Source organism: Rosa chinensis, chromosome 5, assembly GCF_002994745.2.
Source record: "Rosa chinensis cultivar Old Blush chromosome 5, RchiOBHm-V2, whole genome shotgun sequence".
NCBI lineage: Eukaryota > Viridiplantae > Streptophyta > Magnoliopsida > Rosales > Rosaceae > Rosa > Rosa chinensis.
In genome coordinates, this window is record NC_037092.1 from 7,790,909 (window position 1) to 7,804,386 (window position 13,478).

General features: G+C 37.1%; 2 protein-coding genes and 1 non-coding gene across 3 annotated transcripts; 1 reads left to right on the forward strand and 2 right to left on the reverse strand.

Annotated features, from left to right (window-relative positions):
- Nucleotides 1-3,003: 3,003 nt before the first annotated feature.
- Nucleotides 3,004-3,077, forward strand: TRNAI-AAU. The gene has a single exon. It is a non-coding gene; the product is annotated as a tRNA-Ile (tRNA).
- Nucleotides 3,078-3,219: 142 nt separating this feature from the next.
- LOC112165996 (acetolactate synthase small subunit 1, chloroplastic) lies at nucleotides 3,220-9,125 on the reverse strand. The gene is made up of 13 exons (XM_024302737.2): nucleotides 8,788-9,125; nucleotides 7,775-7,988; nucleotides 6,951-7,034; nucleotides 6,512-6,580; nucleotides 6,296-6,379; nucleotides 5,985-6,137; nucleotides 5,482-5,568; nucleotides 5,141-5,245; nucleotides 4,927-5,049; nucleotides 4,362-4,514; nucleotides 4,064-4,129; nucleotides 3,644-3,771; nucleotides 3,220-3,532 (listed from the first exon to the last, which is right to left on the reverse strand). Exons 1-12 carry the CDS (start codon nucleotides 9,012-9,014, stop codon nucleotides 3,688-3,690), a joined length of 1,449 nt encoding a protein of 482 aa, XP_024158505.1. The 5' UTR covers nucleotides 9,015-9,125; the 3' UTR covers nucleotides 3,220-3,532; nucleotides 3,644-3,687.
- Nucleotides 9,126-9,403: 278 nt separating this feature from the next.
- On the reverse strand, nucleotides 9,404-13,233 carry LOC112165995 (phosphate-repressible phosphate permease pho-4). Its single transcript, XM_024302735.2, has 11 exons — nucleotides 13,045-13,233; nucleotides 12,728-12,853; nucleotides 12,571-12,640; nucleotides 12,338-12,462; nucleotides 12,039-12,254; nucleotides 11,533-11,613; nucleotides 10,973-11,446; nucleotides 10,640-10,749; nucleotides 10,385-10,490; nucleotides 10,031-10,285; nucleotides 9,404-9,677 (listed from the first exon to the last, which is right to left on the reverse strand). The coding sequence occupies exons 1-11, from the start codon at nucleotides 13,192-13,194 to the stop codon at nucleotides 9,552-9,554; spliced, it is 1,839 nt and encodes a 612-aa protein (XP_024158503.1). The 5' UTR covers nucleotides 13,195-13,233; the 3' UTR covers nucleotides 9,404-9,551.
- Between the last annotated feature and the right edge of the window lie 245 nt (nucleotides 13,234-13,478).

The following is a 13,478-nucleotide window of genomic DNA, read 5'->3' on the forward strand; positions in this document are numbered from 1 at the left end:
TCACTTTCCAACCATAAATGGAACCACCCTCTAGCAAAGGCAATTTCGATAGCCAAGATAACAACATAAAGTTCAAAATAAAAGGAAGAATTCCAGCCAAGTAACTGACAAAAACTCCCTAAAAAACCTCTTGAGGCTTCTCGAAATACACCCCCACAAGCTGCCGAGCCTGGATTGACTTTCGCCAAGCCATCAGTGTTTACTTTGACCCAAGGAAAAATTGGCCATTTCCAAAAAACATGGTGAACTTTGGGAGCCTTACTACGTTTAGGAGCAACTCCAAGAGAAGACAATAATTGGGCATCCAGAACACCCTTATTGTGACCGGGAGAAAACAAACTAATTTGACTAATCCATGCCATAATAGAACAACACATAGTAGAAAAGATAGGGGGACGATTATCAAACCTTAGCCTATTCCGAGCCTTCCATATTGCTATAAAAGTAAACATGTCAGCCGCTACCCACAAAGTAAAGAGCTGAGAGGAGAAAGGCTTTCAACAATAGCTCACCGCCTTTCTCCTCTCAGCTCACCCAAAAGTCCAACAGAGAGTCAGAGGAAGAAGAAAAAGAAGTACCAAATTGAGCAGCCAACCATCTCCAAACCCGTTGGGCAAAAGAGCAGTGTAAAAATAAATGTAATGATGATTCTGCAGAACTATAACATAACTGACAAATAGAAACACTTGAGCGGAGGAGATTCTCTGAATCAAACTATATATAACCCCAGCCACAACCCACAATTGGTTATATGACTGCGGGTGATGTTTTTTGTTTATCACTTGTCTTGAATTATGTAGAGGTTCAATTTCCTTGATTTTAGTTTTTTTTTTTTGTCACACACACACACACTAATTTTTTTCCTTGATTTTTTATATATATATAAAATCCACACATACATTGCAGAGTATGGAATGGAAGGAATACTTAGGAGAAGAGGGGATGTGTACCGTTTCAGTATTGTACTGTTGGGTACATTTACAATAGAGAAGCCAACAGATGAGGTGTTTGGTGGGAACTTGGGTTTGAAACAATGGATTGCAAATGCACTATCTGCGGATACCCTACTTGAAGTTGTTGATGCCAATTTTCGTGGGACAGAGGAAGGTCAAGCTTTTGTTGCCAATTTACGTGGGACAGAGGAAGGTCAAGCTTTTGTCAGCAAGAGGGATTGTTCATCATCCACTATGAGATTGGCTCTAGCTTGTTCTGCAGATTCACCGGAATAGAGGATAAACATGCAAGATGCTCTAGCCGTTCTCAAAAAAACTAAGACCAAGATGCTCTAGCTTGTTCTGCTGAAGCTGTGCTGCCAAACCATCGTCATGTTCAGCAAACCCTCAGTTGATTAACTCTTGTAGCATATTTCATGGCCTCTACTTCAGTCCTTGATTGATGTAATTAAGACAAACTATTTCATATTATCTCTACACCTTGTTAAAACATGAAACTATTAATTCTTTCTTAGCGCTGATGTAACCCTGGCCTTTATCAAATCATAAACGACAATGTTAAAGGGTATCAAATATTGTTATTGACATTCTGTTTTGATACTTTTAAGTCGTGAATGCTAGCTTCAATGCCAAGTAATAAATGGGATACACAGACCATATGACTAATCCAGAACCAAGACAAATGGCATTAGGTATAACAGACTGAGTTTAGTTACATGTATATAGAAGAGGATGGAACAACTTATCAAATTAATCCAAAACTAAACTATACTAAACCAAATCAAATCATGAACTAGCTAGTAGCAAATGTCTTGAGGAATTAGGTGTCTTGTTGGTCCTGTGGCTTGGACCAGAAGGTGGGATTTTAGGACGCCTTGATAGAACATGAGCATGATCCTGAGAAGCCACTTCCACCTTGACCTGGTGCTGCAAATCTAACAGCAGCAGTCTGTTATTCACAGCTGGTGCACTCATCTCTAAAGCTCCTAGACCTTGTGTTCTGTGATCAGTTGGAGCCACCGGGTAAGTTCTAGTTGCTGATGTTATGGCTGCCAAAACTGAGAGAGAAATCAAAACTTTGATGGTGAAGAAGCAACATGGTTTCTGACTGAAGGTGTGCATGACGAATAGCCAGCAAGAATTGGTTTAGACTGAGAATCTGAGATAGTGAGGACAATAGGACACCATCAATCGAGGTTATATATGTGTACAATTGCATGCATTATGAACATGTGGTTATAGTGAAATGAGCATCACATATTACTTTTTGGATAGATAGATTTTAGCATGGATATCAATGATGATACTTTGGAAAGTTAAAGGAATAAGATAGTTTCGTCGGCTGGATTTTCTGTCCTTGATGTTCATGTTCTTGTAAATAAAAGCTTGTTGACATTGATTTAGTCCAGTTTGATCTCCTACCTACCAATTTCTCCAATCATATTTCATACCTTTTCAGTTCCATGATATGGAATAGATGACTATTTGAATGATGAGCACACTTCGTTGAGGATTTTGTCAACTTATAAAGATTTCAGTAGTTCATTTAATCAAAGAATATCCTACCATTTCATCATTTCGACATTGAAGGTTTGAAGTGAGCTCCACTATCTCACAAAAAGGATAATGAAAATGGTTTTCTTTCGTCTACTAATTATTAGATCTCAGCTTTTGGAAAAAGCTCATGAAGGATCAGTTTTGAAAAAAGTTATGAAGTGTAGCCATCTAGATTGGATTACAAACTTTTGGCATCTAATTCTGGTAGGGCAGATTACAACTTGGTTTTTGTGATGAGCGTGAAAGGCGTTTTTCTGAAACCAACTTCAAATAGGAAAACATCACATTCACATGCTTTTGGGAAGGTGAAGCACTATCAGCAACTACTACACAACCCACCCAAGAGGTGGAGCACGAATTCTAATCCAAGGTTATAAGATGGAAATCTCAAGCAACTATAGGCTCAATTCATGAAATGCTTCTCTAGGATAATTCATCCCTTGTGAGCGTATCCAAAAGACTAAATTCGTAAATTATTACAAACTTCCCAACAGGCCTATTAGCTCAGCTGGTTAGAGCGTCGTGCTAATAACGCGAAGGTCACAGGTTCGAGACCTGTATGGGCCATTTTTTCACATTTTTATTATATAATTTTTTTTTTTATTTCACCTGATTTTATTGGGTGGCTCACTGGCTCATGTAAATTTAGATCCTTTATTTAACTCAATTGTCAGGGATCGATACATTTTTAGGTGATCAGCTTGTGAGATCTAGAATGACTACAACAATATTATTTGATTAGTAGAGGTTATGAGTAGATACAATATATGGTTGTTATAGTACATAATTCATTAACAAAAGTCCTGAACACCAGGCTAGACACACAGCCTTGCCTTAACTTTAACGTGCATGGGTCTGCCAGCTGATAGCCAAGTACTTGCTACTCCTACATACTAGATTACTAGGTTTATCAAGCTCCGAACGAAGATGGTTGGCTCCTACTCGTACAAGAAGAAAAATGCAACATATAATAAGTATTTGGATCTTCTTCTGAATGCGTGTTGAACACTCTTCCATGAGACCTGACACGGATAATCAAAAGACTTAACTCAGACGTTTGTTCCTTTTTTCATATAAATATAGCCAGCAGATGAAAATATTGCCCATCAAAGTGGAGGAAAAGAAAAACTTACTTTACGTGGTCAGCCATATAAAAATCCAGTGGGAAACCCCTGCATTATAATGGAAGGGGATAGCCACGGAGAGAAGTGGAATCCACACCAGAGCCCCGCTCCAATGCCACTCTCCCAGTCCGTGCAATCTAAAATTAGTAAAGAACTGTTAAGATCTAGGAACTAAGAACCAGCCAAGAACTCGGCAACCAAGTTCTTAGACTATCTGAACAATAGAACCCTGTTGGAAGAATGTCTAAATGACACATAATTGGAATTTGCATCATCTGTCAATGAGAGTGCAGCTTCCTGGCATTAATTGAAACTATCATTTAACACCATGTGGAAACCCAGAAACAAGACCATGCAACAAAAGCATGAGCGTTTAACAGCAGTTTCAATTAGCCATTCGTTACAACAACAAATAATGAAAAGACAAACCTCGCAAAGCCCATAGGGCTCTAGTAACTTCTGCAGTGCAACCATTTTATTCAAATCGCCAGTAAGCTGAAACAATTATGAATAGATGGTATTAATGATATGTTGTGAAACAAAGCAATAACAGATGCTAAGTCCCTAGTATTATGTAGTCAGTTCTGGAACTTGATTAAAAATGCTTGAGCCGTAACCCCAACTAATACCAATGATCAAAAGGCAAAAACGCTTTCTACCCTCCTGGTAAAATTGAAGTACTAAACAAGCACAGTATATTGACTTGAAGGAAGGAAAGAGACTCAACCTCAAGAGTAATGGTGTGATCAGAAACATCAACGGCTTTAGCACGGAAAATGCCAGCAATATCGAGAACATCCCTTCTAGCAGTAGTGTTTACAGCAATCTTTATTAACATCAACTCTCGCTCAGCAAATGGTAAGTGTGTAATATCCCGAACCTGGAGAGACAACCACCAGTTTCTATCATCCAAAAAGGCATGAATAAATTCTATTTTTTATAAGCTTCGACACACTACAGCTACTCAAAATTGAATTCATTAGTCTATTAATATTGTAACTGAGAAAGGATGGATGACAGAGAATATAAGAACAGATTGCAGTGCATTAATATGACATTCGACTTCCCAAAAAGGAATTCCAATTTAACAGTGTACCGGGTTTTATAGTACCCTCTTAATACTTTGAATGTTTGAAGATGGTCAATTCATAACTACAAACAAAGTATGCAAAGTTTTCTAGTAGCCACTATGTATCAATCTTTTTCTCTTTTCTGGAGATTAAAGTCTTCCCCAAAAACAAATGCTGCAAATCCAGAATGAGCTTGCAAACATGTAAGTTCAGAAACATCACCTCATGAAGATCTATTAACTTGCGAAGTTGCTGGACCAGCTTGGTAATTGAGTCATCAGTACCAGGAACAACAGTTGTAATGCGAGAAAGCCCTTCCTTCTCAGAAGGCCCCACAGCTAGACTCTAGGAGTATGAAGTGAAAGCCAAAAGTCACAATGAGGAGAGGCCAAAGATAAGCAATTTTAGAAAGATGAGCTCAGCTGAATCAACTAACCTGAATGTTATAACCTCTTCGAGATATGACTCCTGTAACTATGTTCAGGACTCCAGGTACATCATTCACAAGCATACACAAAGTGTGTGATTGAACCCCACTTGACTGTAATAATAAATTGAATAATACAAATGTTTAGGTTACAATGGCACTGATTTGTAGAGTTTACACAAATTAAATATTTTATGCCAAAAATCTAGGTAAAGAAATCTATTTGGAACCTTGTACACCTCATAAAATAAGATTTTTGTACTTAGAAGTGAAACAAATAGCCATCCTTTTAGGACCAATTATAAGATGAAATTACCACTTAAAGCACTTAAGGTTGTAAGATAACTTACATCTTCATCATAGAGAACACCCCAATGAGCATCTAGTACTTGATTTGAAGGAAAGTCATCATAAGGCTCCACAGGATAAACATCACCCTTCAATAATGAAATGAGATTCACTTACGATCAATCCAAAATTCAACATATCAAGAAGCTCAATCACCTATTAAATGCCCTAACCTCTAGAATATTAAAAATTATTTGAAATTTCAACCCGTTTCATAGTTAAATTACCTTCTTTAAGAGACACAGAAATTTACGAAACAAAGTAGGTATGCTTTATTGTGCATCATATAAATGTCATCTTGAATCATATGCCAAGTTAGTCAATTTAATTGCATGTGAATCAGACACTCACTATATGATGGGAGAATCTCTTTCAGACCTATAAAATGGTTCCATAAAACTCATTTATGCATGCATGAGAAGAAAGTAACAGAATAAAAATCTCCTCAATAGGTAAGACATATTCAGGGTCTCCTTCTAGAGAGGACACTTAAAAGGATATATACCTGTGAGGCAATACTAGCAGCACCATTGGCTGAATGATTTGGTTTCACTGCAACTTCATCATCAGACATTGTCCTTTCAAGATCAGGATAAGAAGCTGCAGAAAATCTCCAAAAAGGAGCTGTCTCACCCATCTTTTCTCGTCTCAGAGCAATCTGTCAAGACAGTCAAATTGAAAACTCTATACAAAGTATGTGCATAATGTATTAAAAACTCAACAACAAAAAATAGTTCTTCAGTTCGGCTACAGTATTAACAGATACATACACATACAGATAAATGATAAACATGCCAATGCAAATATACCACTTGCCTTTCCAGTTCTTGCAAGTTCTTGGATTCCAAATTTGCTCAAGTTTCTTTGAACAGCAACCATTTTGCCAGGGTCACCAGTAACCTGAGACATCCACAGAGGTGTTAGAGCCTACATGCCTAAAACCAAACACATTCAAGTTTATTGTCAATGACCACAAGAAATGGAAGTGCAATACACAACTGGAGGATGAACAAAGGATCTGACAACATTTACCTCAATTGTCAGTGAATGTTCAGAGATGTCCACAATTTTCGCTCTGAAGATGTCCACTAACCATATGATCTAAAAAATTGAGAACACAAACAAAATGAGGCGCAAGGATTTCCCAAGATGATAAACGAGTGTTTAAGAACGGTGCTCATAGCTGTCAATCTAGAAAATGGCCGTTGTTTCTTCAAATAATAATCACCTAGAAGGCTAGAACAAACGAAACCCAAACATGTAGTAACAATAACAGCTAGAATACATGCAACGGTTGGGCACAAATTTCAAATAGACTTACCTTGGTTATTCATAAATAGAAATAAAGCAAGGATATAGTGGGAGGCAGTTTCTTGGAAGGAATCAGACTAATTATCTCACAGACTCATACATGATTGTGCCAATAGGAGACTGTTTATCCAAACATTTTTTGAATGATTTGAATTTTTACCTCTGCACGGTTGCTTGGATCTGCATTAAGTTTGATAAGCATCAATTCACGTTCTACTTGTGGCTCCCTTGAGATATCTTCAACCTGACAAAGTAGAACTATAAGTGAAGATGATGCAGAAGCAAGCACACAAAGGATCTCAGTTCTTGAAATCAGATATATAAGGATTAGTAGGCATTGATTTTCAATTTTTTGCTTTGTAGTCGGTAAATTTTAAGCCTATTCTTTCACTCTAAGGAAAAGGATCACTCATTAGCTGGAACAGAAAATAGGTGGAAACCTAGCAAAACCATGTTAGATGTTTCTATGTCATGATCTCTCACCAGTTGTAGCTCATAGCATGCTGTTTTATCATGTCAGAGAACATAAGTGTATGATCGCCTACAGCACTTGGATGCAAATATTTAGTAAAAGTAAATTTTGTTGGAAGGACAATAGACAAGCAGAATCAGTTCCTAATAAATTGAGTTTGTGCATGCTATCCCTTTATAATTTCAAGCATTTGAACCCAAATTTCACAGATTTATATTTTTTAGCCTACGCATACCATCCCTTCATTATTTTGAAACATCCAACACATGTTTGTGGTCCACCAGCAATGAAATATAGATGGTTGTGTTATCGATATTATTTGGTTTAAGCATAATAGAATTATAGGTTGAATTTCATTCAGTTTATACCAAAAATTAACAACAGAATAAAAATAATTTAACTTCATATCGGATTAATATGACTTTTGAACAAGACCGAACTGCCAATTTTCAATTATAAATTTCAAAAGGAATACCATAACGTAAGATCTCTAAGGAATTATAAAGTACAACCTTTATCACATTCACCAACTTGTTGAGCTGTTCAACAACTTGCCGCAAAACATTTTCAGTGCCTGAGACAACTATGGTAAAGAGAGCCCTGTCCTTGTTCAAGCCAACAGCAAGGGACTCTATATTGTAACCCCTCCTGGCAAAAACCCCTGCTATTCGGTTTATAATTCCACTCTCATCACCAACGAACACTGAAATCGTATGGCGTTTCACCCTGAAATGATATATAATCTGAGCTCACAACTTGAAATAGTATATGTACACATCAGAAATTTAAACAAGACTTTCTCAATAGCCTATTCAGATTAAAATTCATGGCTGCATGACAAAAGTGTAATGGAGTTTTATGCAGGCATGACCTGGAATTCAGAATCAGTACGTGGGGAAGCCCAATCAGCCCAATTGACAGGTTTAAATTCCAAGGGGAATTGACAAGATACTGTCAATGGAATCAATACCCTTATCCAGGCTCACAAACTACAGTTCAGGTCTATAACCTGAGACTTACTTATCTACACATCATAAAATTTACAAAGGATCAAATACACACAGAGTTGCCACCACCACCATTTTCACTTTTGCTACTTACCTCCCAAAGACAGAAAGGCAAACTCATTTCTACAGTCAATTGGCTCATTCCTTGAACTAAACTTCAAATCTGAACAGTAACTTAAAAAATTGATTCTTGTCTCCACCAAAAGTAAATCCACCAACCTTAAATAAATTATACAATCTAACTACCAATTTGAAAAGGTGTTGACTTTTTCACAAATAGCAACAACAGAATATAACAAAACACCTTAATCAGGCAACCGATATAACAAAACCCACTAAACTCACTCAACCCAAAACTCCCAAGACATAAAGGAAACCAATTTCACCCAGAAAACTTCACCAAATTCACCACAACCAAAATGCTCAATACACCCAAAGCAAAACCCAGAAAGAAATGAAAAAAAAAAAAGAAAAAAAATCACAGAGAGAACAAAGCTAGAATTGGACACAAAACTCACTTAGAGCGAGTCAATGAAGGCGCAGGGTCGGTGACAGACACAGCATTGTTGCTGCTAGCAGAGACCACCAGCTCCTTAGACGACTCCAAAGACCTCAACTTTGGTGGCCTCTGATGGCCAAGGTCGAAACTTTTCAAGAACCCACGTCCCAAATCGAGTCTGAAACATGGTTTCTGGGTAATCAGTGGAGTTGAGCACGGTGGTGGTGATGACAAAGAAGCCGCCATTGTTACCGGGTTTCCAAGAAGAGTAAAAGCTGCGGGCGGCGCTTGGTTTAGAGGGAAAGAACCACAGGGGGCACAAGTTAGAAAGACCACGTCTTTTCCCACACGGTGTTTTAGCACGTGGTGTTCGTTTGGACACCACCTTAAACGCACCGCTTTGTTGTTCTAATAGAGTTGAGGTTTAGGGTCCTTGTGGATTTAATTGTCAAATCATTTTAACTTTTTACGACTGTGTCTCATATTCTTCATAATGATTAATGATCTTGACATTGTAATAGACTAATAACTAACAATTGATGAAGTTTTAAAATCCTTCGAATTGATCTTAACTGGTATTTTGAGTGATATCTAAAATATCTTTAAAGATATTTCGTAAGTAACCGAACTGGTATTGAATGTAGTTACTACAAAATGGTTATTACAAGTAAGTTGAAAATAATTGGTTATGACTAAGAAAGAGATTGCTACACATCTAGGAAAAAAAAACAAAACAAAACTTTAGATACAGAGGGGAAAGAAATTGGTGGTGGTGATTGAGATTTAGCGCACTACATAAGCTGGGGAGTGTATGGACACTGAGAATATCACATAAGCAACCCCAGAACAAAAGACTATGGTCATCATCCACCCACACATGAACTTGAATAAGAGCTTCCAGTTCACATTCTGCAAAAATCAAGTTAAATTTTGAGAATCAAGTACTATTATTGAACTTTTGATTATGCAGGATCATGTTTCATTAAGGGTTAAGTAGTTTTATAAATTATTTAAATTTTAATTAGTATATCATTTACTTATATTAGTTTGTTCGACTTAAAAAATTATAATAGTTGAATTTCCCCAACCAAGTGCATTTTTGTGCAACAAAATGGCTGGCTTTATCTGAGCAAATTTAATCTTTTAGGACATTTAGGTACAATTATTGGCCAAATCAGTGAACTAAAACTACAATCTTAGTGGTAGTTATCCTAAACTCATAATTTAGCCTTAAGAACAAACAAGTAGAAGATTAATCTCACCCGGGGGTCATCTGCAATCCCAACTCCTACTAAGGATCCAACCAAAGCATGAATGGTTGAGACTGGAAGCTTAATCTTAGTGACAATGATGATTGCTGCCACAGTTGACAATTGTGCTGCTAACCCTCTTGAGTTGGTCATATAAGTCAGCTTCCCACCCAGTGACTGCGTCACCCTAAACCCACACAGCAAGAAACCAATGGCTGCACCAAATCCACCAATTGCCTTGAACCACCGAGTCACATGGATTGATCCCTACAATATGATTGGTCAACATGATGCTTAGTTATATGATTAACAGCATGATGTTTATTAGCTCTGCATTGCACTGAGGAATGACTTAATTCTACTCACCACATGTTCCCCATTTCCAGAATATTTTTCTCTATTATGAAAAACATCAAGAATAGCTCCATATGGACTAACAACAGCAGCAACTTCACTAGTTGATTGTATAAGCCTGCACATCAACATCATTTTTAATTAAGGTTATAATGAAGTGTAAAGTTTGTGAGACTCTGAATTCCGCTGATATTTTTTTTGTATTGATATTGTGCTTATGTCTAAAACTATGACGTTTGGCTTGTAATAAAACAGATGTGGACTTACGCAAAGATGCACGAAGCTATAAGATGGGGAAAACTGAAGAAATCTTCCACATCATCATATTTCTCGGCTAGAGCATGGCGAATGAGGGTATGCCTGTCATATTCCATTACCTATTTCCATTGCATGCATAAGCATGAGGGTTAGCATAAAATAAGCATATTCTGTGGCCTCTCATGAGATACATGACAGGTTACTTGGTCAAAACTGTGACATACAGACCACAGGTTTCAACAAATATTCCAATGGTCCATATTAACAGTTCGGCAGGGGAAATTTCCTGAGAGAAAGATTTCATATGAAAGAGGACTTAAGGAGCAGGAATGCAGGACTTACAGGAGAAAAAAATGAGTTTGATGAACCTGTTAGAAACTGGAAGGCATTCCCGATTGGTGTTGCTTTCTCAATCTTCTGAAAGTTCCTTGTGTGACTTTGAACCAACTGATTTGGTGTAGACTCAAGCAACTTTCTAAATGAAGTAGATTTGTCTATATTAGACTGATCTTGAGAAGCAGGAGATTGATCTTCAGCAAGCTTATTTTCGGGTTCTTGGACTAATGTGTCCGGTGAACCCCAGCTCCTCTCGTCCTCTTCATACACCGTGTCAAGGACTCTCATCTGCATGAAATCTTGCAAGGCTTCTTCAAACTGAGCTTCATCATCAGCTGATTTTGTGTCACTAAATGTTGGATCTTGGCTTTCTATGCATTTACTTTTACTATGATCTGAAGATTTTGTCATGTTTCTCTTCATGGTCTTGTAATTTTTGACTGCTTTTAGTTTTTTCATGGCCAAAGGAACCACAAAAAGCTGTTACATACACATTCAGACATTGGTCAGGAACACTAGTAAGAAAAGGCCCCCAAACAAATACATTAATTGTTATAACATGTTACCAAAGATAATAGAGCTCCAATCAAGGTGGCCACTGCAACTGCAACAATCATCACCCAACTATAAAGAATATGTGGTAACACCTGAAATTGTCAAAGCACAAAATCATGTAAGAACAAAGAATAATAATATGGAGATAACAGTGAAGCAGGAATATATTTGATACAGGTATTGGCCTGGGGTAAAAGTAAAACAATGTGAATGATACTTTTATTCACAATTCCATTGTTCTCTTTGGTAGACAAAAATTGAAGCAGGAATATATATGTTCTGTTTTTCCAATATTCTCTTATCTGAACTTGGTGACTTCATGTGACAGCTTTAAGTGAATGTGGTAAAGTCAAGACAGATAAAAAAAATTGCTTGAGCTACAAGTATGATCTATTATGTTACATGTAACATTACTGTTAAATACTTGGGAAGATGGTTTAAATTGAAATTTCAAAGGCTCTTTTTATCATGCAAGAGTAATGAAGAATTCTTAATATATAAGTTTATAGTAAGAAACCTGATACATGAGAAAGAGGCAAAGCAGTCCAGCTGAAATTCCATAGTCAATTGGGAGAAAAACAAGAATCCTTTTTTCGGCATTTTCATGGCGAAGCAGAGAAACCTTCATGAGAGCAAAAAGGAGGAATGCGCATAGAAAGGAAATTAATGGAGCAACAGTCCACTCAAGAACAATCCAAACAAGTCCTCCACCAATGAAATTGTGGTTCTGATTCTGCATTGATTTACCATTGAGCATGTGAATCAGTGTCAACTACAACATTTTTCATTATCTAGTTAAATCCATGTCTGCATTACCTTATTCCACAATGGTATGAAGCCAAAACCTTGAGTAACAAGTATTGTTCCTAACAAAGCACCTTGTATAGATTGCAGGGATGAGACTGGTAGCTGTAAATATGTAGCCAGAGCAAGCCAAATTGCTGACCCAATTGCCGCATAAAGATGTTACATGAAATAAACTTCATAAAGTTTTCTACTAAAAACAACATGACTTGAAGTATTATAGTAATAAGAAATTCATGTAGTACCTGCAGTGATGAGAACTACTACCAGACTCCACATCAAGAAACCTTCACTAGGCTGATTTTCCTTGAGAAACTGGGAAAACAGTGAACTCCATTAGCGAAATAAAACCAAAATTTTTATGAGAACTTAATTTTTAGGCCAAATTTTTTGTATCCATACATAAGAAAATAAGGCATTGACAGTACTGGTGGAACTTGCAAAGGCTGCTCCAGGAACATAAATCACACAAGCCATTACAAATGCCTTTAGAAGAGTCAAACTCCCTGATCCAATTGGCGTCGAGAACTGAAATTGAAGAAAAAAACCTGTTAGAGGTTCATAAAATGGGAAACTCGTGAAAACCAAATTCCATGTAGAGTGTGTTTTGTAATGATTGAAAACAATATGACCAAGTTTTGGTGAATTCACTACATAAGCTCCTGAACATGATCATTATACCTAAAGATCATCTAAATTTTGTTTACGAAGCCACTAACCGGAGCTGGAAGATTGTTGGCACCAGTAAAAAATGCCATGAAAATTGCAGCAAAAGCTGCAAATATTGGTATCCATCCATAAGTCTCCTTCCACTTCCCCACAATTTTGATGGCCAAATCAATAGAAACTTGGTCAGTCTTTGATGACATTTTGACTCTCTGTTAGTCTCAGTCGGTCAGAGAACTATGGCCAAGAAGGATAATAATAACATAAGTTTAGTGATTAACACTGTTATTGGCATTGGATTAATCTCCAACTGCATTGGTTGTGCTGTTTTTTCTAGTGTTGTGTAGCATCTTCTCTTGTGCTGGTTGTCCTTCGACATTGACAAGTGTGTTGTTTTCCTTGTCATATTCATTGGCAATATTCTTCTTTGTTTGTCTTGTGACCAAGTAGTGTGGAATGTGGATGAAAAAGATATCAACTTTTTCAA

Coding starts and splice junctions, on each gene's coding strand:
- LOC112165996 (XM_024302737.2), bottom strand. CDS start 9,014: ATGGCGGCTTCTTTGTCATCACCACCACCGTGCTCAACTCCACTGATT. Junction 6,380..6,511: donor AACATTCACTGACAATTGAG/GTAAATGTTGTC, acceptor TGGATGTCTCAG/GTTACTGGTGACCCTGGCAA. Junction 4,515..4,926: donor AGTTAATAGATCTTCATGAG/GTGATGTTTCTG, acceptor TTGTCTCTCCAG/GTTCGGGATATTACACACTT.
- LOC112165995 (XM_024302735.2), bottom strand. CDS start 13,194: ATGTCATCAAAGACTGACCAAGTTTCTATTGATTTGGCCATCAAAATT. Junction 12,854..13,044: donor CCAACAATCTTCCAGCTCCG/GTTAGTGGCTTC, acceptor CTTCAATTTCAG/TTCTCGACGCCAATTGGATC. Junction 11,614..12,038: donor GCCTCTTTCTCATGTATCAG/GTTTCTTACTAT, acceptor TGACAATTTCAG/GTGTTACCACATATTCTTTA.